The following is a 24,472-nucleotide window of genomic DNA, read 5'->3' on the forward strand; positions in this document are numbered from 1 at the left end:
TAACAGCAACAGTGGGATGGAATTGAAAGCAAAGCCTTTAGTGGTGACGGTGATGAGAAAGATCAATCCTAATCATGGCCGTGGTGGAAAGAGTGACGGAATGGAATGGTGTGCACAATCAAGGGGAGGATATGTTCTTGCGGGTGATAGTTCTGTTCAGGGTGCTGATGCGGCTGATTATGAAGGCGAGGAGGCCAATGATGAGTAAGATGGTGTTGGTAAGGAGAGGAAGGTAACAAGGAAAAGAGTATTTCACAGCCTCGTCTATCACCAAGTCCTATCAATTCTGCCCTCCTCTTTTTTTATTTTATTTTATTTTTTAAGATCTTATTTGCTTATTTGAGGGAGAGTGAAAGTGAGAGAGATCATAGAGGGAGAGGGAGAGGCAGACTCTGAGCAGGGAGCTGTACGTGCAGCTTGATCCCAGGACCCTGAGATCATGACCTGAGCCAAAAGCAGAAGCGTAACTGACTGAGCCACCCAGGTGCCCCCTACCCTCTTTAATTTTAAAAGTTATCTACTCACTTCACTGTCTGTGCACGGCTGTCACCACCCTAGCCCAAGCCACTAGCAGCTCTTGCTGTTTCTACTGCTAACTGAACTCCTTGCTGGCCTTCGTGCCTCCCTATAGTCTATGCTCCATGCTAAAGCCAGTATGGACAGTGAAATTTTAAAAAATGCAAAAATGTAAAAAAAATGTGAATTCACTTCTCTGCTCAAACCCATTCAGTGTCTTCAACTAGAATCCTAACACTTAACATGACCTCAAGACCAGCATGACCTGGTCCCTACCTGTACCCCGGTCTCGTTTCCCTCTACTTGCTTCCCTCTCCCTGTGTTCTAGCTTGATTACTCAGTCTTCTTTTGGTTTTTCTAGAATGTACCAAACCCTTCGTATAAGTCATCCCCTAGGCATGAAATGCTTTTTCATCCTTTGAGTCTCAGTATCCATGTCACTTCCTAGGTTCCAAATCCAAATAACCTCCCCTTGTTACTTTCTCTCATGGCACCCTGTTCCAAGGACACTTTGTTTAATGATTCTCTTGCCAGTTAATCAGTTTTTGAGTCTTGGCACCATGTTTCTTTAAGAATGTGTCACAGGAGTGCTGCAGCTCCTAAGGTGAGTCATCTCCAGCATCTAGAATCTTCCTCTGTGGACCCCTGTGTGCCATACAAACATGATTATTTTCTCTCTGGGTCCTGCTTTGAGAAGGCTGAGAAGCCTACACCGTGCACTTCTTAATGGCAGGGGCTGTGTTTGAGTTGCTCATGCCTAGATTCTCAACACAAGCTATAGTGTCTGGCACATAGCAGGCATTCAAGAAGTATTGAAAGAATGAAAGGTTTTATGGTGGTGAAGAAGGTGGTGGAATTAATAAGGATGATGGTGATGATGATAGTGATGGTGGTGATGATGGTGGTGATGGTGATGATAATGGTGATGATAATAGCAGTGATGGTGATGTGATGATGATAGTGGTGGTGGTGATGGTGATGATGATGGTGGTGATGATGGTGATGGTGGTGATGATGATAGTGGTGGTGGTGACGTTGGTGATGATGATGGTGGTGATGATGGTGATGGTGGTGATGATGATGGTGGTGATGATAGTGATGATGGTGGTGATGATGATGGTGATGATAGTGATAGTGGTGATGGTGATGGTGGCACTGATGGATGGTAGAACTGATAGACTGGCCTAGCCCATTGCTTTAAGCACTTTTATTAAAAAATGGATCTACTTTTTGCCTCTGTAGTCAACCTAGAAATATCAACCGAAGGTGGATTTTGGAGGAAGGATAATTGGAACTGGAGGAAGAGGGGTATTGAAGACTAAACCCGGGGTAGGGACTGTCAGGCTGGGGAGGCCCCACTGTCTTACTCCCCCAGCTTTCCGGGAGGCCGCTGTCCTGCAGTACAGTGCCCACATCTCCAGCACCTGTCTGGGCGCTGCCCACGGAGGAGGAGGGGCGCACGTGGGGGGGTGGGGGCTTGGGCGGTGAGGGAAGGCTCAGGGCACAGGGGGCTGGAAGGGGGAAGTCTAGGTCCTAGTGTGGGGAGAGCCAGGAGGGCTGGGGCAGAAAGGGAGAGGCAGGGCAGGCTGGGTCATGGGGAGGGGGGATGTTCAGGGACAGTGGGGAGGTGATCCGAGGGAGAGTCTGGGAGGCAAATGGAGGGTGGGAATGGAGGGCTGAGGTCACGTTCAGGCTGGAGTGGGGTCTGAGGGAGGAGTTTGCAGTCCAAGGGGAGGGATGAAGGGTCAGATGGGGGTCTGACAGCAGAGGTGGAAGTCTGAGAGTGCAGGTATGGGGTCTGAGAGGCTGACATGGGATATGCCTCGAGGTCTATGGGCTCAGACCTCCTCTCTTTCAGCATTCAGCTCCTCAGGCTGGTTAGGCGTCTCTTCGGACTCCCACCCATGCTGCTTGTCACTCTGAAGTGTGACTGCGCATTTCCCCATCTGTCTCCGCCGCTAGTCTGTGAGCTCCTGGAGGCCACGACCTGGGTCTTAATCACCAGCACGGTGCCTGATGCAGAGGAAGCCTGCGATCAACGTTTGTCGAATGAATCCTAAACCACATAATGTGACTTGTGGCCCCTGCTCCTAACGCCACTCCCTTCTTCCGCCGGCCGCCCCCTCCACAGGGCGCCGCCCCGCTCTTCGGAGACGAGCTCCAAAACCGGTGTCCAGACCTGGGATTCTCCCCCAATCCCCACCTTCCCGGACTCACTGAGAAGTTGTCGGCTTGAGTCGCTGACGGTCACGTTCTCCTGCCAGAAGGGGTTCATCAGCGGCACGCACGGACTCTGGACTGGAGGGGCGGAAGAATCAGTGGGTGTGGAACTGGAGTTGGGACCCCAGCCCGCGGTCTCGCCCCCACCCCTACCCTAGATGCCACCCCGCGCGGGCGGATCCTGCGGAGACCAGAGCAGCCGCGGCTGGAGCCGGCCCCACTCCAGAGCCCTCCGCCCACCTGGCCCGGGGCCCAGACCCCGCGTTTTGTGCTTTGGGGCTCAGGGGAGGCTGCGAGCGCCCAGCAACAGGTCCCGGGCGGGCGCGGCACCGCGCAGGGTCCCCGCACTCCTCCTTACCCCGGCAGGTGCGCCAGAGGCCGGAGTGTGAGCTCAGAGGTTCGAGCTGGCTGCCGTTGGCGGGCCCCNCTGAGGGAGAAGATTGAGGTCCAAGGGGAGGGATGAAGGGTCAGATGGGGGTCTGAAGGTGGAGGTGGAAGTCTGAGAGCGCAGGTATGGGGTCTGAGAGTGGCGGTGGCATCGGAGGGCTGGGAGCCCTTTGGGAGGAGCGCGTGCAGGTCTGAGGGCGCAGGTGAGGGTCTGAGGGCGGAGCCAGGGCGAGAGGGAGGTCTCCAGGACCGAAGGCCCGGGCAGCTCCCAGCCCGGATACTCAGGAGGAGGAGCTGGGAGCCGCGGGCGGCGGTCTGCGGGCTGGGCTGCGCCATGCGGGTGCACCTGGGCATGCTGGCGGGCGCGGCGGCGCTGACAGGGGCGCTCAGCTTCGTGCTCTTGGCGGCCGCCATCGGCACGGACTTCTGGTACATCATTGACACCGAGCGGCTGGAGCGGGGCGGCCCGGGGGTGTGGGGCCGGGCGGGGCCCGCCAACGGCAGCCAGCTCGAACCTCTGAGCTCACACTCCGGCCTCTGGCGCACCTGCCGGGGTAAGGAGGAGTGCGGGGACCCTGCGCGGTGCCGCGCCCGCCCGGGACCTGTTGCTGGGCGCTCGCAGCCTCCCCTGAGCCCCAAAGCACAAAACGCGGGGTCTGGGCCCCGGGCCAGGTGGGCGGAGGGCTCTGGAGTGGGGCCGGCTCCAGCCGCGGCTGCTCTGGTCTCCGCAGGATCCGCCCGCGCGGGGTGGCATCTAGGGTAGGGGTGGGGGCGAGACCGCGGGCTGGGGTCCCAACTCCAGTTCCACACCCACTGATTCTTCCGCCCCTCCAGTCCAGAGTCCGTGCGTGCCGCTGATGAACCCCTTCTGGCAGGAGAACGTGACCGTCAGCGACTCAAGCCGACAACTTCTCAGTGAGTCCGGGAAGGTGGGGATTGGGGGAGAATCCCAGGTCTGGACACCGGTTTTGGAGCTCGTCTCCGAAGAGCGGGGCGGCGCCCTGTGGAGGGGGCGGCCGGCGGAAGAAGGGAGTGGCGTTAGGAGCAGGGGCCACAAGTCACATTATGTGGTTTAGGATTCATTCGACAAACGTTGATCGCAGGCTTCCTCTGCATCAGGCACCGTGCTGGTGATTAAGACCCAGGTCGTGGCCTCCAGGAGCTCACAGACTAGCGGCGGAGACAGATGGGGAAATGCGCAGTCACACTTCAGAGTGACAAGCAGCATGGGTGGGAGTCCGAAGAGACGCCTAACCAGCCTGAGGAGCTGAATGCTGAAAGAGAGGAGGTCTGAGCCCATAGACCTCGAGGCATATCCCATGTCAGCCTCTCAGACCCCATACCTGCACTCTCAGACTTCCACCTCTGCTGTCAGACCCCCATCTGACCCTTCATCCCTCCCCTTGGACTGCAAACTCCTCCCTCAGACCCCACTCCAGCCTGAACGTGACCTCAGCCCTCCATTCCCACCCTCCATTTGCCTCCCAGACTCTCCCTCGGATCACCTCCCCACTGTCCCTGAACATCCCCCCTCCCCATGACCCAGCCTGCCCTGCCTCTCCCTTTCTGCCCCAGCCCTCCTGGATCTCCCACACCACCGCCTAGACTCCCCCCTTCTAGCCCCATGTGCCCTGAGCCTTCCCTCACCTGCCCTTCCCAAGGCTCCCCCTCCTGCCCCACGCGCGCCTCTCAGGGCTGAGAACAAGCACTTGACAGTAGTGGGGATGCAGTAATATCTGTGGAATGATTCAAGAAAGGAGATCGGGGCAGAGAGCAGCCCCCTCCCCCCCCCCGGGGCCACTGGGTCTGTCCTGTTCAGGGCTGATTTCCCAGTGCCTAGCACTGTGCTTGGAACTCAGTAACAGTGGGAAGACTGAATGAGGGAAGCGAATGGGCTGAACAGACACTTGAGAAAGGAGGGACCTAAACATAATAGTTCGGTGAATTCAGTGAGGCTGGCAGTGGCCCAGACGTGGAGCTAAATGCTTTCCATCTATGTCTTCAGTTAATCTCCACTGCTACCCTGTGAAGTTAAGTATCATCTCCATTATTACCTTCATTTTTCCAGCGAAGAAGCTGAGGCTCAGAGAAGTACCATAGAAAGATTGTGATGAGGAAGGGAGGGCTGAGTTCACAGACCTTGAAAAATGTGGGCTGCTTTTGATGGACTTGTTGAGGCTTGGGAACAAAGACCGAATCACTAGCATGGCCCATAAGGGCTGCCAGGGTGCTTCTCCAGTTCCGATCTCCCCCTTGCTCTTTCTTCTCTGGCTATGCTGGCCTGGGGCCACTTCCTGAACTGTGCCCAAATTCCTCCTGCCACTGGGACTTTGCATATGCCATTTCCTCTGCCTGAAGTCTCCCCGCTCCCATCCCACCAGGTTGACTTGGTCAGCTTCTACTCATAGCATAGGTTTTGTGATATTTTTTGAGTTAAAGTCTGACTCCCTCATTAGACCATGAGTTCTGTGAAGACGGGGACCATCTCTGTCTTGCCATGGCTTGATGCCCAATATTTAGTACAGAACCTGGTGTGGGGTGTGGTCACAAGCCCAGATTTGCTGACCCAGGTGTGAGAATGGGTACAAATTGTATTATGTTAGAAGCGGAACATATTTGTTAAATGAATGAATGAGAAAATAAGTGGAACAGAAGTCCAGTGGTGTGTGGGAAAATAGTTAATAATTGTCTTTCTGGGGGGAGGAGGGACTCTTGATTTGAAGCATTTGCCGATTTCTATGGTGTAAACATTCCCACATGGGTCAATTTCAAGCTATCAACATGATGTCATCTGGCTCCCCCAATTCCTAAAAACTTAGCAATTGTTTCTTACGAGCTGATATAACCCAGTTGCTACACCCTGCATAAGGTTCCCCTAGACACTTGACATATGTGGGAGGTTGAGGGAAGGTAGAGGTGCCATGAACTCTGTCCTCAGCCCCAAGCTGACTGGGAGCAATTTGGGGTGTTCTCAGAGCATTGTTTCAAGAATAATCAAGAGTTCCCACCCTTGATGTGAGGGAGATGAGTGTCAGATGCCAGCTCAGACCCTTCCCAGGATCCTCTGGGATCGTGGGACAGGTGTCTTCACCTCTGAGACTCAGTTTCCACATCTACCAAAATGAAATGTCAAAACCATGAGGAGGGTGTGGTCAGAGTTCCATAAACCAGCTGGCTGATAAAAGTGACCTTACCTGGGACCTCACATAGTGCCTGGTTGTTGTGGGATCTCTGTGTTGCGTGAAAGTGCTGGACACCTAGTAAGTGCTCACTAAACACTAGTCTTTGCTATTCCTTCCAGCCTCCTTAGATGCAGTCCCATCTCTGGAGCACTGACCTTTCGCTGGGCTCGGTGCTGGCATTTAGCCGACTTATCACATCTCTGGGTAAACTTGATGACCGGATATAGTTGTCATTGGTCTGGCTTCTTTGTGAAACTTAATAATGCCAACAACCCTGTGTGCTCCAGGATTTTGAGAAACGGGCAAAAATCACATTCAGTCTGTTCGTCTGTTCAGTCTCAAACCCAGGTCTCAGCCCCAGCTTCAGCGCCAAGAAGGCACGTAGCCTTGGGTACATTCCCATAGCTCTCCGAGCGTCAGTTCCTGCGTGGGCAAAGTGAGGCTATCTGTCACCTCTCTTCATAAGGATATGGTGAGGATACAATGGGAGAGTGTATTTAAAGACCTCAGTGGTGCCTGGCCTCTGTAAGTGCGCCTTGAGTGGGAGCTGCTATTATTACCATTATATCATCCAAGAAAGAGCAGCTTGCCCCTTCAGACCACGTGCTCACTGCACACCACCCCCAGAGGGAGAGTTTTTCTCAGAATCTCTTTATCCCCAGAACGAATTTTGAATCTTGTCCAAGCCCTTTTGTTATGTGAAGACATTTTATTCCTTTGAGGACCTGCTGCTGAGGTCACAGAGGAGAGAGGACAGTTGTCAAAGCAGCGTGTTCTCCGAGCCAGCCTCCTAGACAAATCCCAGTGGGGGTGTATGGGGAAGAACTCTTGAATTTTCCTGCAAGAAACCCCAAGCAGACAGACCACTCCAGGGCCCACTAAAAACCCAGCTTGCTGGGATGTTTTGTCTTCCAGATTAGCTCTGGGGACGTCATGGGTTTGATCCCCTGGCCAGGGACTGGGATTACTTTGGAGGAGGAGGGGATCATCAAATTCGGCACCATGTTGAAAAAAGAGCCACGATCTAGAAACAACCAGGCTAGCTGTATCAACCAGAAATCTTTTGGTGAAACGCAAATCATCCTTATTTAAACAAGAAAAGGAATTCCCCTTTCGTGGAACTGAAAAGTGTGCTGGGGATCCAGAGAATTAAACTCAATTTCTTTCTTCTCCTCTCTGGGCTTTGCCTCTGGGTCCTGCTTTCAATAAACCCTCTCCAGTCTTAGCAACCCAAGCAGAAGGGAGGCTCTCAACTTCCCAAAAGTCTGCAGAACTTCCAAGTAGGCTTCGCGTTGGACCAGATTGGATCATGTGCTCAGGGCTGAGCCAATCCTTGTGGCTGACGGGATGGGATGTGCTGATTGGCCGGAGTGAGCCACGCCGCTTGTAACGGGGAAGGAGTAGGGCCAGTCCCATCGTAGATAAGGCCCCCACATCTTACCAGGTGTGCCTTCTGGCCTGTATCCTGCTTCCATAAACAGGCTGCTCTGAGATGAAACGACATCACGTAAGCAAAGCGCTTAGGATAGACACATAGTAGGAGCTCAATTAATGTCTCCTGCTCCAGGTCCCATTGCCTCCCTGAACCTCAGCTTCTCATCTGTAAAATGGAGCTAATCACAAAAGGCTCATTTCCTTACTTAGTACATATGTATTTCACTCCTAGCTCTGGGCTAGATGGAGGGCATAGAACATGACGAGACAGGTGTGGAGCTTGCCCACACAGAGCTTAGAGTCTAGTGCAGGAGGCAGATAGTAAACACATGGACCAATGAGTAAATAAAGGTAAACTTGTTTCCAGTAGCAGTAGGTGTAGCAAAGGGGATGAAACAGGGTCACACATAAGGAAGGATGGTGGAGGAACCTTCCAGTGGCGTGGTTGAAGGGCAAGAAGAGGAACAGCCAATGTTTACGGGACAGTCGCTGCATCCCCCATGCTGTCCTGAGGGCTTTGCATCTGTCAACGCACTTCATCTTCGTGATGATCTTGTGAGGCAGGTACTGTTACCATCCTTACTTTTCAAATGACAAAACTGAAGCACAGAGAGGTTAGTAAGTTATCAAAGTTTGCACAGTAATGGGTAGATCTGGGATCTGGATCCAGGTGGTTTCTGCCCTGTGGGAATGATGCGACAGGGAGTAGAATTCCAGTGTAATGTGGGTGTGCTGAGACCGAGGCCCTGGCAGGCCAGAAGAGGAGCTCCTTGCCTGTTTCCTGGGTTCCGAGTTCCCCATCCTATGCTGCCTCTTCCAACTGGGCATCAGAGATCTGAATTACAGGGAGGAAGGGCAGGAGCAGAGCTGAGCGGTAGGATTGAGGGCGGGGCATTCCAGAGACAGCTAGAAGGCTGGTGTTTCTGGAGGCAGCACAGAAAGTGCTTCTTACCAGGACCTTGGGTCCTGGAGAGGTCAAACGCCTAGCCCAGCATAGCCCAGCAGTGTCTTCTGAGGAGACGAGGTTGGGAAATCACAAGATTGGGTCTCCGGTCTCTCTGGGTATTGGGCTGTTGCAGTGGTGTGGAAAATTAAAACCAGCCCTCCTATGATGCCTGGTGCTGATTGCAAGAGAGGAGATGGTGGGGGAGAGAAATAAAGGGATTGGGGACATAATGGGATTCAGACGCGGTCTGAGTCCAGGAGGGAATTCTCAGTGTGATTCATGCATAGCTGTACGGTAGGTGGGGAGAGAAGTGGGGGGCACCGGGGTCTCAGCATCTCTGGGCATGAAGGCCTGGGCTTTAGGCTGCCTCTCAGTTACCTGTTGAAAATCAATACACACTTTAAACAAATAAAGAAACAGAAAATTCATACTCGATGTAATTCCACTTCTTGGGATCTACGCTGTGAGGTTTCTAAGAGGCTCACCTTAACCATTTCTGTAACAGTGGAGAACAAGATATAGCCTCGGTGCTCATGGGTGGAAATAGGGCTAAGCGTCTGCATGTGGTATGTCTGTCCTTTGGAAGATTTTATAGTCCGTAAAGAGAATACACTAATGTGCATGAAAGACCAAGAAATACCGTGGAGTGAAAAAAGACAAGTTACAGAGTGTTATGGGCACGATGGCGTGGACGGTCCAGCGCATTCTGTCTTCAGATGTTGAAGTGTGACCAGCTGTGCCCTTTAAAATTAGACAAGCAGGTAAATACGTAGGAAAGTATGAATGGATGGGGACAAGACTGGAAGTATGTGTGTCCAAGCATTTTCAAGAGGTTCGCCAGGGAGGAGAGGACAAAGGAGGAGTTGAGGTGGTGGCTGCATGGGTTTTGTTTTCACTTCTTCTGAGATGAATGCTATCATGTCTGCTGTAACGCAAGCCCCGAGGAGGACTGCCCTAGTGGTTGGATTTCTCTGTAGTGCGGCTCTTGGAACTACAGGAGCCCTGCCCACTTCTCCAGCAGCAAGAGCTGGGGCACATGCGTCCTTCCAGATATCTCCTGCCCCCGGGCCTTGGCACATGCCATCCCCTCGTTCAGGAATACCTGCCCCCATCTGACCTTAAAGCTGAGAACTCCTCCACTTGCTCCGAAAGCCCTTCCTAATTTCCAGAGGAAATCAGGATTAGACACCCCTTGTCTGCCATCCCGTCACCCTTTTATCATCCTCTTTTGCTGTTCCATCCCAGCTCTGAGACTTGACACCTGTACCTTCTTGAGCAACTGACCTCAGTACCTTGAACCTCATTTTTCTCATCTGTGAAATGGGCATTAAAATTCTTACCTGGTAAGAGTCCAAGGTGCTTGAGGGCAAGAAAGAAACAGTTATTCTCACATTTGGGGCTCGTAACAGCTTGGCAAAGTCAGCGCCCATGGTCCAATGGGCAGGGGAGGAAACAGAAACAGGCTTTTGGGAGGTGATGAACATTCGCTTGTCAGGATTTGAACCTAGGTCTTTGCTTGTTGTAGAGTCCTGCTTTTTCCGTATCACAACAATGTATCTTGGAGTGCTCGAAGGGTTCGAAGATGCAACCCCAGTTCTCAGAATGACTGCGTTCTGGTCAAACCCCAGATTCTAGAACAAATATTTACCAAAATGCAAACATTGACTTCCTTACCAGGCATGATAAGGACCGACTATTTCTGAGCCCTTCTATGGCTTGACCATAGAGACAGTGTGACATTTTCGCCTTTGGGAAATGGTTCGTGAGATGCCCTGCTTTTGTCAGCACTTCTGAAGTTTTCTTTAAGAGCACAGCTATTACTTCACTAACCACCCTGGGCGACCTGAGCTTGCTAGTGTTGCGGGATTGGAAGCCCGGTTTTCCCATCGAGCAGTTCTTTGAACAGTGTGAGGATGGGAGAGTCATGATCACTGTTTTCCTTGGCGTGAACATCTTTGCTTGCTCTTGGGTTTGCTGTTCCCTTTGCTTGCAACAAAGTTGTTTTGTTTTGTTTTTTCTCAACAAAATATTTTTGAGTTGAAAGGTTTCTTGCCCTTGGGCACAGATTGGCCCTCAATGAAAAAAAGGCCCGTCAACATTTATTATTATTATTATTAATTCTATATAGTAATCTTAGGTACCATCTGTCGAGCTCCTCCCATAAACACTGGAGCAGATTGGAAGGTGTCAACCCCCACCCCCCCAAAAAAAAGATTTGTCCATGTCCTAATCCCTGGTACCTGGGGATGTGACCTTATTTGAGAAAAGTATCCTTGCAGGTGTAATTAAGTTTACGATCTTGAGAAGAGATCATCTTGGATTAACTGGGTGGGCCCTGCATTCTATGACAAGGGTCCTTATACGAAAAGGAGAATGAAGTTGGGGGCAGAGACTGGGAATGACACAGCCACCAGCCCGGTGGTGGTTGCCAGCATCCTTGGGAGGCTGGAGGAGGCAGGGAAGGCTCTCCCCCCCGGAGCCTCTGGAGGGGAGTGCCGTCATGGGACACCTTGAGTTTGGACTTGTGGCCTCCAGGACTGCCGAGTACACATTTCTGTAGGAGACACCCGGTTTGTAATTTGTGATGCCGCCCCAGGAAACGAATGGCAGTTACCTTTATCCAAAGCAGTGTCCCCCACTCCCTGCCTACCCCATTTTCCTGCATCGTCATGCTGACTTCCTTCATGAGACCTCCCAGCCTGTGACTTTGTTTCCCTGCTCGTCTGTCTCCTGTCCTGGGCCCTGGTCTCCAGGGTGGCGGGGACTAGTCTGCTGCGGTGTCCCTGAGCTCTATGGCAGAGCATGGCCCTCATTCGGGGCCTATAGGTACGTGTTTCCAAACGTGATGTGGTTGGAAATGGGTACAGCACTCACAATCAGTCTTCATGCGCCATGTCTGCGGCCCGAAAATAACAAAGAGCAAGGTGCATGTGCACACACACACACACACACACACACCCCATGAAAATCTAAGCCAAACTTCAGCAGGAGATTTTATAACTCTCCCACGGGAAGCCTGTTCTTACCCAGACATTTAATTCAATGTGTACGTCAAGTCAGCTCACAGCAAGTCTGGGGAACTCACACATGGCGCTGCTGGCCGGGGCTGAACCCGCTCCAGGAAACCTCATTAATTTCCAAATGAGGAATGATTTCACTTCCCAGCCATAGTCTGGAGGCAACGCCATACAGGGGGACAGATCTTCCAGGGCTAGGTTTTCACCCCAGCTGTTGTGCTTTCTGGCCCGAGATTTTTCTAGGAGGGAAGGAAGGAAAGGAGGAAGGGAGGGAGGGAGGGAGAGAGGGAATGGAAGGAAGGAAGGAAGGAAGAAAGGAAGGAAGGAAGGAAGGATGGACAAGCCTCTTGTCTCCCTGACTTAACCGAGGTTGGTGGCATTTACAGGGTTGAGGACAAAGTGACTTGGTCCCAGTGGAAGTCGGGCTGGCTTCTTGTCTCCATCACTGTTATTACTGGCAGGGTTATGATCTATCTAGCACTTGCTCTATGGGACGTGGTACCTGCATTTATGCTTTTCCTCGTTACCCCATCATCTTCATGCACACTGTCCTGATGGTAATCATGTGAGCCACATATTATTGCCTCCTTTTCACAGATGTGGAAATGGAGTTTCTGCCAAATTAAGAGACACGCCCAGGGCCCCAGAGTCAGAGCCCAAATTCGAATGCAGAGTACTTGACTTGAAGTCCGTGGTTTGAACCCCTGTGAGGTCATCTCTCAAACTTCTTGGTTTCTTTTTCATTTCTTAGAAACTGCCATGTTTTCTTGCCTTGGAGAAACACCGTCTAGCTCTTAGCTAATTAATGAGGTTGATGAATACCTATTGGGCACATCACCATCCCCATCCCCATTGGGCTCACTGGAAACTCAGGGATACGATCATATAAGAGGAACGTGTTCAAGGACCCACAGCTTAACAGGAAAGAGAGAAGAGAGAGCTGCCCTCCACACTAGGTAACAGACGCTAGGCTAGGGCGACTGTGGGGAGCTAAGGGGGCGCAGAGCAGACTGTGGACGTGGGTGGAAGGGAAGAAATGAGCTGGACTTGCTCTCAGGAGTAAGAGTGAAGTATTTATTTTCATACCTATCTTGCTGCTAAAAGGACTGAAAGAGGCTTAGTGCCCAGCTCATGGTAAATGATCAATAAATATTTGGTAAACGAATGGCCGGTGACAAAGAACTTCGCAGTTGTTTCCCTTTCTGCTTTGGCTGCTGGGAAGCTCAGAGCCAAGGTGGCGGCTAATGTTGAGATTTTGGCATCCTGAGACCCCAGATTTCTTCCGTCCCCCTCTCTCCCACCTCCACCCCAATTGACTTTCATGTAACTCCTTTTCTACTTTCTGGTTTTGTAATGTAAGTTCTGATCATGCCTTGTAGTGTAACTTGCTTCTGACTCACCAGCTATCTGCAATTTGGGGATAGGGAAGAGGGGTAGGGGATGTTCTTTCTCTGGCCTCCCTCCTCTCACCTGTTCATCCCTCCCCCACCCCCTCTCCAGTCACTGTTCTCATCAATGGAACTCAGAGCACATGTTCCCCACGCGGTGATGGGTCACCATGGAGGGAGCTAGGCAGGAGCCGGGGAGGGAAGGCTGGAAGTCAGTGGGCTGGACAGCCTAGGATGGGGAAGCAGGACAGGCAGAGAGCACCAGAGGGACGTGGGGGAACTGTACATGGAGGAGGAAAGGCAGGGTTGGGTCTTTAGGAAGTACTTGGGTCTTGAGAGCAGGGGCTGCTTTCAGGGTCTGGGGAGCGAGGGGCCGGGCGTGCTTGGGGCTGGCCTGATACGGGCAGCGTTGCTGAACTTGAACTCCCTGCTGAGTCCCTGGAACCTGTTTAGTCCCCACTCCCAATCCACCTCTGTAATACTGGTGCCCCCCGACCCCTGAGGCCAGACCTGCCCCGGCTCCAGGCCACGGTACACCTCTGTCTCTGCTGCCTCTGCTCCGGTCCAGCGGGCATCTCACACTGACCGAGCCCCAAACCCAGTGCTTCCTCCCTCATCTTCCCACCTGTGCAGACGGTGGCGCATCCATCCAGTGCTCAGGCCCCACATCTCACTGCTTGTCTTGCTGCTCTTGTTCTCACACCTGAAACACCATTGCCCATTTTGTCTTCAGAATATACCTGGAATCTGACTCCTTCCCAGCTGCCCCGGCTCACCTTCATCCTTACCAGGGTGATGGCAATAATGCCCCATGGTCTTCCTGCTCCTCGTCTCTGTTTTCTCTGGCAGGCTGGGTGGCTTAAAACCCCAGAAGTTTATTGTGTCACAGTCCTGGAGGTCGGAAGTTTGAAATGCAGGGGTCCATGGGGCTGGTCCTCCCGGAGGCTCTGAGGAAGAATCTGGTCCCTGCCTCCCTGGCTTCTGGTGGGGGCGTTTGTCCCTGGAGGCCCTTGGCATGGGGCCATGTCCCTCCAGCTCCGTCCCCTATCTTCACTGCATCTTCTCTGTGCTCTCGCCTGCCTCCTCCCACGGCAGTAGTGATTGGATTTGGGGTCCCCTCGACTGCAGATGATCTCATGTGGAGACCCCTCACTTCATTACATCTGCAAAGACTCTGGTCCCAAATGGGGTCACCTTCAGCGGTTCCAGCCAGACAGGAGCTTGGGAGCCCCTGGCCGTCCCCTGCCCCCCTCTGCTGTCTCCTCTCGGTGTAGCAAGCAGCGCTGTCTTGAGAAACACAAGTTGAACTGCGGGATTCTCTTGCCCCAGCTGCCTGAGTTCACAGTCCTGTGCGTGCTGCTCTTAGCTGTCTGCCTTCGTCTCCTGCAACCCCCTCCCCCACGCTCTTTCCACGCTGCCCCTCCCAGCTTCCCTGGATGCCTCCCTCCTACCAGGCACAGGCCCTGCTGGAAATCTGCACCTGCTCTTCCCTCGGCCCCCCGCCCCACCCCACCCTTCCTGACCTTCATTCTGCAGGCTGCGCGAATGTCACCTCCCCCGTGAAGCCACTGCCCCAGCCCTTCTGTGCCATGTGCACTGCCTTCCCCAACCACTTGTCACCATCTCTCAACTCTGTCACTTACTGATCTGTTCAACTGCTGGACTCTACTCACGAGAGTACTGAGGAAACATGCTGAGTGAATACACGAGCGAACACAGCAGTACCCGCCTCGCAGGGAGTGTGAGGACGTGCGCTTGTGTGACCTGAAGCCTGGCACAGATGAGCCTCCACACCTGTTGTTACCTTCAAGAATTAGTTTATTTTACTATTGAAGACTAGTCGATACACAGTGTTAGTTCAGGGGTACAACACAGGGATGGGACAATTCTACGCATTGCTCAGTACTTTTCACAACAGGTGTACTCACCAGCCGTCATCGTGCAACGTTCTTACAGGATTCCTGACTACATTCGCTACGCTGCACTTTTCATCCCTGGGACTTATGTATTTTATACCTGAAAGTGTGTATGTCTTCATCCCCTTTATCTGTGTCACTTATCTCCCCACTCTCTCTGCTCTGGCAAATGCCAGTTTATTCTCCATATTTCAGAGCCTGTTTTCTGTTTGCTTGTTTGTGTGTTTTGTTTTCTGGATTCTGCGTGTCCGTGAAATCGTACAGTGTGTGTGTGTCTCTCCCCCTCTGACTTGGTTCACTTCCATAACGGAATATTACTCAGCCATGAAAAAGAGTGGGATCTTGTCATTTGTGACATGCTGTTACATCCTCATCATCAGACATGGTAGTAACAGCGGTGGTATTTTTTTTCTCCCAGCATCTGGGGGCTGGCCCATAGGTGGCGATCAGTAAGTGTTTGTTGATTGACTGAAGTTTGTTGGTAACGCTCCTCTGCCTGCTGTCCTCCCCTCTCTTCTAAGCCATGCACGGGACCTTTGTGATTCTGCTGCCGTTCAGCCTGATCCTGATGGTGTTTGGGGGGATGACAGGGTTTCTGAGCTTCCTCCTCCGAGTCTCCGTCCTCCTTCTGCTCACAGGGACCCTCTTCCTCTTTGGAGGTAGGTGCCCCCCTTGCATGGTGTGTGAAGGCTCCAGAGGGGCTGCACATGAGTCCTCAGTCAAGGGGGGGCGGACGTCCTCTCTCAGGCTCGGTTTCCCCATCTGTGACATCACAGCCGGAAGGGATGAATGGGTCCTCAGAGAGAAGCAGAGGGTGGGAGCAGGTCCTGAGGATTGTTTTGCTGGTTTCACAGATGGCCGTACAGCTTCTGCTTGAGGGCTGCGGGCTGGCAGGAGACCCTCGCTCTCTCATGTGCCTCTGCCCTTCTGACACATCTTGCTTTGATCGATCGATCTATTGATCGATTGATTACACCGGGGAATGCCTGGGTTAATCCCGTTTGTTTGGCAGACCAGAGGCTTTCAAAGATGGTATTCAGCACAGGGCTGATGTCCCTGCTGCTTGTGGGCTTGGAATTGTCCCTCCTCAGACACAGAACAGGAACAGAGGTGATGCACACACTTGGGGTCCAAAGAGGAAAAAAACCAGAAAAATGTCTGGAGGTAAAAATAGTGTGAGGCTCAGATGTCCTCCGACCTCTGCTATTACTAACATTGGCATTAATAGTTTACCCAGGGACTAATTCTCAAAACCACTCTGCCCACTGGGACCGTCTGTGGTGGCGGGAAGTCAAATACACTCTGTGCCGTGTGGGAGCCTCGAGCCGGGCTGCGGAGCACTTGTCGTGGGGCAGATGCCCAGGAGGGCTGAGATAGTCGTTTACATTAATGTCATTTCAGTTGAAATAGCCCCCTGTGACCGGCAGTGTGATTGCTGGAGCTCACAGCCCATCGGGTGAGACGGACCTTAGCTAAGCAGTTTCACCAACAAATGCACAATTGCAATTCTGAACTGACGGCGCCAGCATGTGGTGCTGTGAAATCATGGGGGGACTTGACCTACTCGGGGAGGTCCCAGGATTGAAGCGTGAGCTGAGATGTGGGGATGGGTAGGAGTTTCTGGTGGCAGGAGGGAAAGGAAAGGGAAGGGAGGGTGCACTGGGTAGGGGACCAGCATGGGCAAAGGCCCTGTGGTGGGAGGGGCATGGACACCTGGAGCCCTGGGGTTTGATCTGCTCTCCTTTGCCTCCCCTGCAGCCTTGGTGACCCTGGCTGGAATTAGCGTCTACATCGCGTACTCGGCTGCCGCCTTCCGGGAGGCGCTGTGTCTCCTGGAGGAGAAGGCCCTCCTGGACCAGGTGGACATCCGCTTTGGCTGGTCCCTGGCCCTGGGCTGGTTGAGCTTCATCGCTGAGCTGCTCACCGGGGCAGCCTTTATGGGGGCGGCCCGCGTGCTCAGCCTGAGACAGAGGCAGGACCAGGCCATATGAGCCCTATACCTGGACTGGTGGGAGGTAGTGGCCTGGCCTGGGGCCCCAGGGACCCATCCTGTGGGCTGTAGCCTCCTCTTCCTCAAAGGCCGCCAGTGGTGGCCAGAGGGCCAGCCCAAGGACTGCTGTGGGCTGAGCTCTGGGCCTGGCTGTCATCTCCCTGCTGTGTGTGCTGCCTGGTGTGGAGTGTCCATGTTTTCTTGCACGTGTGTGTCCCCGTGGGCTGGAGGAGGCCGTGGGAATGCAGAACCCACCTCGCCCGAAATAGCAAAACAGCCCCTTGATCATAACCAGAACTTTCTGGATGGCAGCCCCTGTGGGCCTCCTCTGGTTTCATTTCAGTCCTCACCCCTGCTCATTGCATCCACTCCCCTTCTTTGTTAAGGACATGGAAGACGAGAGAGGTTAGGCAAGCTGCACAAATGTGCACAGCGCGCTGGTGGTATATTCCTCACTCCAAGAACAGTGCTCAATCCCTTACCACAGCTTTCCCGAGCAGGTTCAGCGGGCTGGCTGCAGCATGATTGCTGTGTGGGGGTGCCGCACCCAACTCTGGGCCTCAGGCCTCACAAGACCTGGAGCCTCCGCCTGGGGCGCAGTGTGAAATGGGGGGACAAGAGCAGAAATCTGGGCTACTCACCAACCATGTGGTGCAAATGTCACACACACACCCCCGCCCCCACCTCAGCGAGGTGCACGCTCGTCCCATCCACAGTCCCGAGCATGACAGGCTGGGCTTACTCTGAGCGACGATTGTCAGTGATCAGGGGCTCAGTACAGCAACATGAAATAGCCATCCCAGACATGGAAGCCCCACTGAGCTTTCTGGGGGGCTGGCGTGCTGGTCCCCTCTTTCTGTCACTTCAGAGACCGTGGGGAGAGCCCACAGCAAGCTCACCACCAGCTGGAAGAACAATCAGCAAGTTTGAGATTCACAAGAAGGAATCAACAGCCAGACTCACCCGAAGAGGAAAGAAGGGTCAGCAGACTCACAACCAGTAGAGAAGAATACCCTCAAACACACAGTCGTGACTCCTGGACCCAAGCGCCACCTGTCAGTCCTCATCTCACACCTGTCATGGAACTAGTTTCCCCGTGAACGTGTTGACTGAGCCTGCTTCCCTGGCCTGAAGTCCGAGACTGGCGAGATTCAGACTTGCTGGGCAAGCAGGACGAGGAGGGTCCTGTACCCCTGAAGAAGGCCCATTAGCAGATCTCAACCCTCAATGGAATTCAAAAAATGTGCAGGGGCCACGCGGGGCCAGTGAAATCTGTCTCAGGGTGGGGTCTGTGCATGGCTAGCGTTTGAACAAATCTCAAGACAGGGAGGGGCCTGGCCTCTGGTTTACCCCAGTGCACCTCTGACTTTTATGGGGATCTTGTGAAAATGCAGGTTCTGATTCAGGAAGGAGGTGGGGGTGGGGCCTGCAATTCTGCGTGTCTAACAAATCTCCGGTAGGGAAGTTCTGTAAAGTCACTTGCATGCTCACACGCACGTGCACGCGCACGTGCACACATGCACACACAGGGTCTTCCGCGCTTCATGTGGCAGGGTTTTTAGGTTGCTTCTGCACCAGCGAAATAGAGGTGTGAAATCCATGGTCGTGGGCTGAGTCCTGGTGATGCCATTAGCTGTGTGGCCTCCGTGGGTCTGGGTGGGGGATGGCGCCCACCTCCTTGGCCCTTTGGCATTGAGTGTTCTCCAGGGAAGCCTGGTTCCTTTTGGGCAAACAGAAGTCTGGGTGTGACGTGGGCTTTTCTCGGTATACGTGGTGGGGGTGGGCCTAGGATATGAAGTGAAAGATTCCCACGGAGCTCGCTGATGGGGCCATCTTCAGGGACTAATTGTATCCCTTTCTCCCTCCCCCAGAACATTCCATCCCTCCTTTCGTCCTGGTGTTCCGGCCCACAGGAATGGGAGTGTCCAAAGTGGCTGCACGTCCGAATCCCCTAGGGCGGTACTGCTCACACTTCAGCGTGCCGAGACTCTTGGGGGTGTCCCAACCCTCCTGGTCGGGGGCGGTTCCCAGGGGCGGAGTCAGCGGGTCCAGGTGGAGCCCGAGATTTCATAGTTCTGACCAGCTCCCAGGGAATGTGGATGCTGCTGGTCTGGGGCCCTCTCCTGGGTGACACTGGTCTGGAGCATTTGCTAAGTGACAGTAGTGGTCATCACCTTGCTGCCCATTAGAATCACCTGGGCATCTTTTAAAAACCCCGATGCCTGGGCTGAATCCTTGCTCTGATCGTGCCTCGGGGTAGAGTTGATAGTGTTTAAAGACCTCTCTGGGTACAGCTGAGGTTTTCAATCTATTCCTGCAGGATTCAGAGTCATGAGATGTGGGGAGGGCATGGGGAGCCTTAGGTTTAAGAAAATCCCCCAGGAAGTGCTGCTGGCTTAGCGAGTTTGGGGACCGTTGGCGTGGGTCAACAGGTGACAACACCATTAGCAACATCATGATGTCCTCACCATAACACCATCACCCTTACTGTGACATCACAATGACCTCCTCCTCCTCACATGGCTGATGTTCACTGAGTACTTATTACACATATGCACTGTTCTACATGCCGTCAGTTATTCAGTCACTCAACAAACACTTGGTGAAGGTCACCGCATGCTAGGAACTAGCAAGCCCTTGCTCTCAGAGCTGCCACATGATTGAAGAGAGAGGCATGCAAAACATTTGGTTGGTGGTGAGGACTATGGAGAGAAGCGAAGCAGGGTACAGATGAAGAAACTGAGGCACAGACGGCTAAGTTAACTGGCCTGAGGGTACAAAGAGAGAAAGGGGTACGACTGGGATGCAAATTCAGATCTGCCTGATTCCAGGATGATTTCCTTTCCATTCCTGCCAGCCAACACCTGCACCAGGCAGCTCTCTGCCGGGGGGGTTCAGGACATTGCTGCCGCTCCCTGTCCGTCTAGTCTGGAGAAGTGCAAACTGAGCGGATTGCTCACAAGGCCCCATGGGGAGGGGAGCAAGAGCAGAGTTACAAAATCAGTTACGCAAGTCAGGGAGAGACAAAGTGAGGGCAACCATGCTAGTGAGAGAGCGGTCTCTGCTGCCACCTGCTGGTCATAAGGTGGAACTGCGCCAGAGGCAGGCCCTGGTTCTCAAATGCGTCCACGGACATTCCTTCTCAGCCCTCTAGGTGCCCAGCAACAGGTCTGACTGACGCTGCAGGACAGGGGCTCTCAGCTGGGGCGATTTGCCATCCCCTCCCCACCTGGGACATTGGCGATGTCTACAGATGTTTCTAGTTGTCACAGCTGGGGGTGAGTGCTCCTGGCCTCTGGAGGGCAGAGGCCAAAGCTGTTGCCAACCGTCCTTCAGTGCATAGGATGGCCCCCAGGACAGAGAATTACTTCATCCCACGTGTGAATCATGCCAAGCTCGAGAAACCCTGCTAGGGGCACAGAAACGAATTGTCAACAAGAGAGCATGTGTGTAATCAAGGAACTAATGACGTAGTTGAAAATAATCTCATTCATTTGATAAACATTTGTCAAACACCTACAATGTGTCAAGAACTGTTCTAGGGTCTGGGGACACCTTAGTGCAGATGGATGACAAGATCCCTGCCCTTACTAGCTTACACGGAAACGGATGATACACATGACACACATGAACCAATGATACATATGAGAAATTCAGGGAGTATTAGGGTTATGAAGAAAACAAAACATGAGATGGAGGGTGGCTGGGAGAGATGTTACTCTAGGAAGGACAATCAGGAAGGGCCCCCTGAGGAGGAGGCATTGTGCTGAGGGCCCCTTGGAGGAGGTGGCATTGTGCTGAGTCCCAAATGAGGAACCTGCTATGTGGGGAAACATCAGACCAGGCAGGAGACAGCAAGTGCAAAGGCCCTGAGGTGGAAACAAGTTCATGTGTTTGAAGAGAAGAGAGGAGGAGAGTGGAGGGAGTGCGGTAGGAGGTGACTAGAGGTAGGAGGTGGGTAGGTGGAGGGGATGAGGAAGAGGGAGAGGAGGTGGCCGTGATCCATGATGAGGAAGTGCCATTGATAAGTGGGGTTTGGGATTCTATGCTGTTCTGTTTTGTCCTACTCCATCTTATGCCATTCCATTCTGATTCTATTTTGGGGGCAAGGAGACCTCTCTAGGTGAGGGATGCATAGGCCCTAAGACTGTGGTTCTCAACCCCACCTTCATATCAGCATCATCCAGGGACTCAAAAGAGCCAAACCTCTGACATTTGGGCTTTGAACTTCTGACACTGGGGAGCCTGGAGGCTTGCAGAGCGATCACCGTTAGCCTCATTTTGCAGTTTAGGAGCCTGTGGAGCACAGAAGGACTTGTTGGGTAGGTAGGGGGGCAAGGTGGGTGGCAGGACCAGGGCCGAGACCCTGCTCCAGTGTCCTTGTCTCCTTCCTCCCTCTCTCCCTCTGACATGGGGCTTCTCACCCCCCTCCTCCAGAGTCAATGCCCTGGATTTCATTTATAGTAAAAGAGGGGAGTGATCTGTGGTCCTTGCTTCCCTTCAAGTGTGATTCCACCTGTCATTTTCCCAGTACATGACACCAACAGCTGGGCCACTGCTATTAGGCCTCCATGAAGGTTGGAGGCAGACCCAGTGCCTCTGCCTCGGTCCAACAGCAGCCTGGGCTTTGTCAAATATGTATAGGTTAGGTCCTCTCTGGAGCACGTGGCAGATGGGGGGCGGGGGGTGGGAGACATGGAGACACACACACGTGCACCGAGACCAGGAGAAATGCATAAATGCAGTAAAAGAGACAGAGACAGAGAGAGGGGTGCAGGGAAGGCAGAGGAGGAGAAACGAGCTGGCACAGAGACAGGGAGGAGAGAGAAAGCAGAGGAGAGCAACACGGACAGGCAGGACAGAAGGACGGAAGGACGGAAGGAGGTGCAGGGAAGAAGGAAAGAAAGGGAAGGGGCCCAAGAGAGACCCACACAGGGGAAGGAGAGGCAGGAAAGGGCAGCGAGAAACCAGAGAAGGAGACAGATCAGGGGTAGAAGACCCCTCGGAGCTGGAGAGGGTGGGGGACAGAGAGGTGGTCCATGCAGACACTCCTGGGGCCACAGATGCTGCCTAGGGTGACCCTTCTGGGCATCGTGTAGGACAGGGGGAGTGGGGTCCCTCAGGAGAGGGCCCTGGGTCCCTGTGGGGCTGGGGACAGTCAGTGGGCAGGTAGGGACGTTCCCTGGTGGTTGACGACAGCCTTGAGGCAGGGGCGGGTCGTCTTTCCAGGAACAGTATATCCCATGCAAGAGTTGGGACATACTTATCCTAAACAGGTGTTGCTTCTCTGATATTCAGATTTAAAAGTGCATCCTGGATTTTAATTTGCGAAATCTGGCAACCGTACCCCTCCTTTCTGGCTCCACTGTTTTCCCAGGTATTCACGATGTTCCAGCCTCCTTGCTGTTCCTCGAACACCTTAGGCATTTACGTTCCCCTGCCTGGAAGCAGTGAGACCTTCCCTGGCTCCCTAGCTGAACTTGCAACCTTCACCAGACTCCCGACAGCCCGTCCCCTTCCACGCTTTCTTGATCTTAGTACTCACCGCTCTGTGATACGCCCTGTGTTGTATACACCTTGCTTACTGTCTGTTTCCCTACTAGAGTCTGTGCTCCACGCTAACCTGGAGCATTGTCTCTCTTGTTCCTTGCTGATTCCTGAAATGGCATCTGGCACATTTAAGAACTACTTGTTGGATAAATGTGTAAACCCTATGCAGTCTCTTCTTTGAGCAAATTTTCCACCCAGCCCTCACCCTGGAGGCATTGGCCAGCTCATTGTTCTGCTAAAAATGCCAAGTATCAGCATTTTGGGGTGGTGTGGGGCGCCTTTGCTTTTTTTTGGGGGGGGGGCTATCTGGTGAAGTCACATGCATTCATGCATTTCAATGGGAATGTACTCAGAGCCAACTATGTGCTAGACACTAATGTATACAGGGATGAAGGAAGCAAACTCCCCTGGGACCCCAGCCCACAACAGTCTTCATGTGATGTAGGTTCGCGTTGATTATTTGAGGGAGGTCAGGAGGAAAGAAGGAAGGAAGGGAGCAATGCACGCACAGAAGAAGGGATCACGTTAAACATGAAATGGCTACTTATAATGAACACTGACTGCTTCCAGTTCCGTCTTTAATTAATTAATTTATCTTTAAAGTGTATTTAAGTCATCTCTACACTCAACATGGGGCTCGAACTCACGACCCCAAGATCAAGAGCTGCACCCTACTGATTAAGCCAGCCAGGTGCCCCTCCAATTCGATCTCCTACAGGAGGAGGGGATGGTATGATTCCTGCTGGCGGGGAAGTAGATAGGGCCCCTGTTGGATCCAGCCGGGAGTCATAGCAACAGAGACAGATTTTGGCTGGTGTCAGCACAAAAGGAGAGAAAAGGATGCTGGTCGCTCTTGAAGTTCCTGTGAGTGTTGGGGGTTCTTTGGGGTTAGGCAGACAGGGTGGTGGCCCAAATCATGCTGTCAGAGGGATCTGCACGGGGTACCGACGCTCAGCACCACGGCTGGCATTGTTGACTGTGTCTACTAGCTGTCCCCAGCCCTGGATCTCGTTCCACTGGCTGTCACGGTGTCTGCCCCCAACCCCCCCAGCCATGGCAGGTGGATCTGCTTGGCTGAGCCTAGTTGTGTGCTCACCCCCTCCCTGCAAGGGAAGCTGGGAAATGGAGGATCTTGATTTTGAGCCACTCTGGTGGGATGCAGTTGATCTCTCCGCCATGAATCCTAGGATGGGCATCCCCGGGCCTAGGAAAGAGGGCCGATTCTGGGCAGCTGAAGGGAATGACCAGGGCCCCCAAAATGCCCCCTGTCCTCGCAAAGCCCGTCAGGGGAGGAGAAAGGGCGAGACCTCAAGTCACACCTGTTGTGTAGCGGAGCTTGGTGGTGACTCCCTGGTGGCTGTGGAGAGAAGGATCCAGAGACGAGCTTACATGGGGGGAGAGCTGAATGAATTACTCTCAAGAAAAGAAAAAGTGATTTTTAGTTTCTTGGGGTGGAGGGGAGGTAGGCCATAGCCAACTCAGTGAGGGGCTTTGTAAAACTTAGAGAACTCTTCCCAGTAGGGGAGCTATGTCGCCCACAAACCCGTCTTGCCCTCCACATCAGCGCCTCTTGGGGGTGCATTCTCTTTCCTTGCGGAAATGAAGAAAAGATAGAGTTTCCTGTGGGTGGGCGCGGAGGGCTGGGGCAGAGAGAAAGGGCTGGCTTGGAGGAGTCCTGGCAGGAGGGGAGGAGCTGGAGGTGACAGGGGAAGGAAGCCCTGGGTGTGTACCTGTGCCAGGCAGGACCTCGAAGGGGCATGTGAGGACTTGTCTGGGAGGGAGGGAATGGGGGAGGAAGGGAACAGGCCCAGAGCCCTGTGTCACAGTGCCCCCTGGTCTGCAGGCCCAGAGGGGCAGCTGATGCTGAGGGAGAAATGTTGCTTTCTCAAACTCTGTGCGTTCTGGAATTCCCTGGCACCTCTGGGG

At 53.3% G+C, this 24,472-nt stretch overlaps 1 protein-coding gene across 2 annotated transcripts; it reads left to right on the plus strand.

The window, feature by feature from the left end:
* The first annotated feature begins 3,457 nt into the window (after nucleotides 1-3,457).
* TMEM114 (transmembrane protein 114) lies at nucleotides 3,458-16,997 on the plus strand. 2 transcript variants are annotated; one of them, XM_034669606.1, is made up of 4 exons: nucleotides 3,458-3,677; nucleotides 3,958-4,038; nucleotides 15,528-15,665; nucleotides 16,765-16,997. In XM_034669606.1, exons 1-4 carry the CDS (start codon nucleotides 3,458-3,460, stop codon nucleotides 16,995-16,997), a joined length of 672 nt encoding a protein of 223 aa, XP_034525497.1. The 2 variants fall into 2 exon arrangements, with proteins under 2 accessions (XP_034525497.1, XP_034525498.1); XM_034669607.1 differs by lacking the exon at nucleotides 15,528-15,665.
* Nucleotides 16,998-24,472: the final 7,475 nt, after the last annotated feature.

This window comes from Ailuropoda melanoleuca, chromosome 10 (assembly GCF_002007445.2).
Source record: "Ailuropoda melanoleuca isolate Jingjing chromosome 10, ASM200744v2, whole genome shotgun sequence".
NCBI lineage: Eukaryota > Metazoa > Chordata > Mammalia > Carnivora > Ursidae > Ailuropoda > Ailuropoda melanoleuca.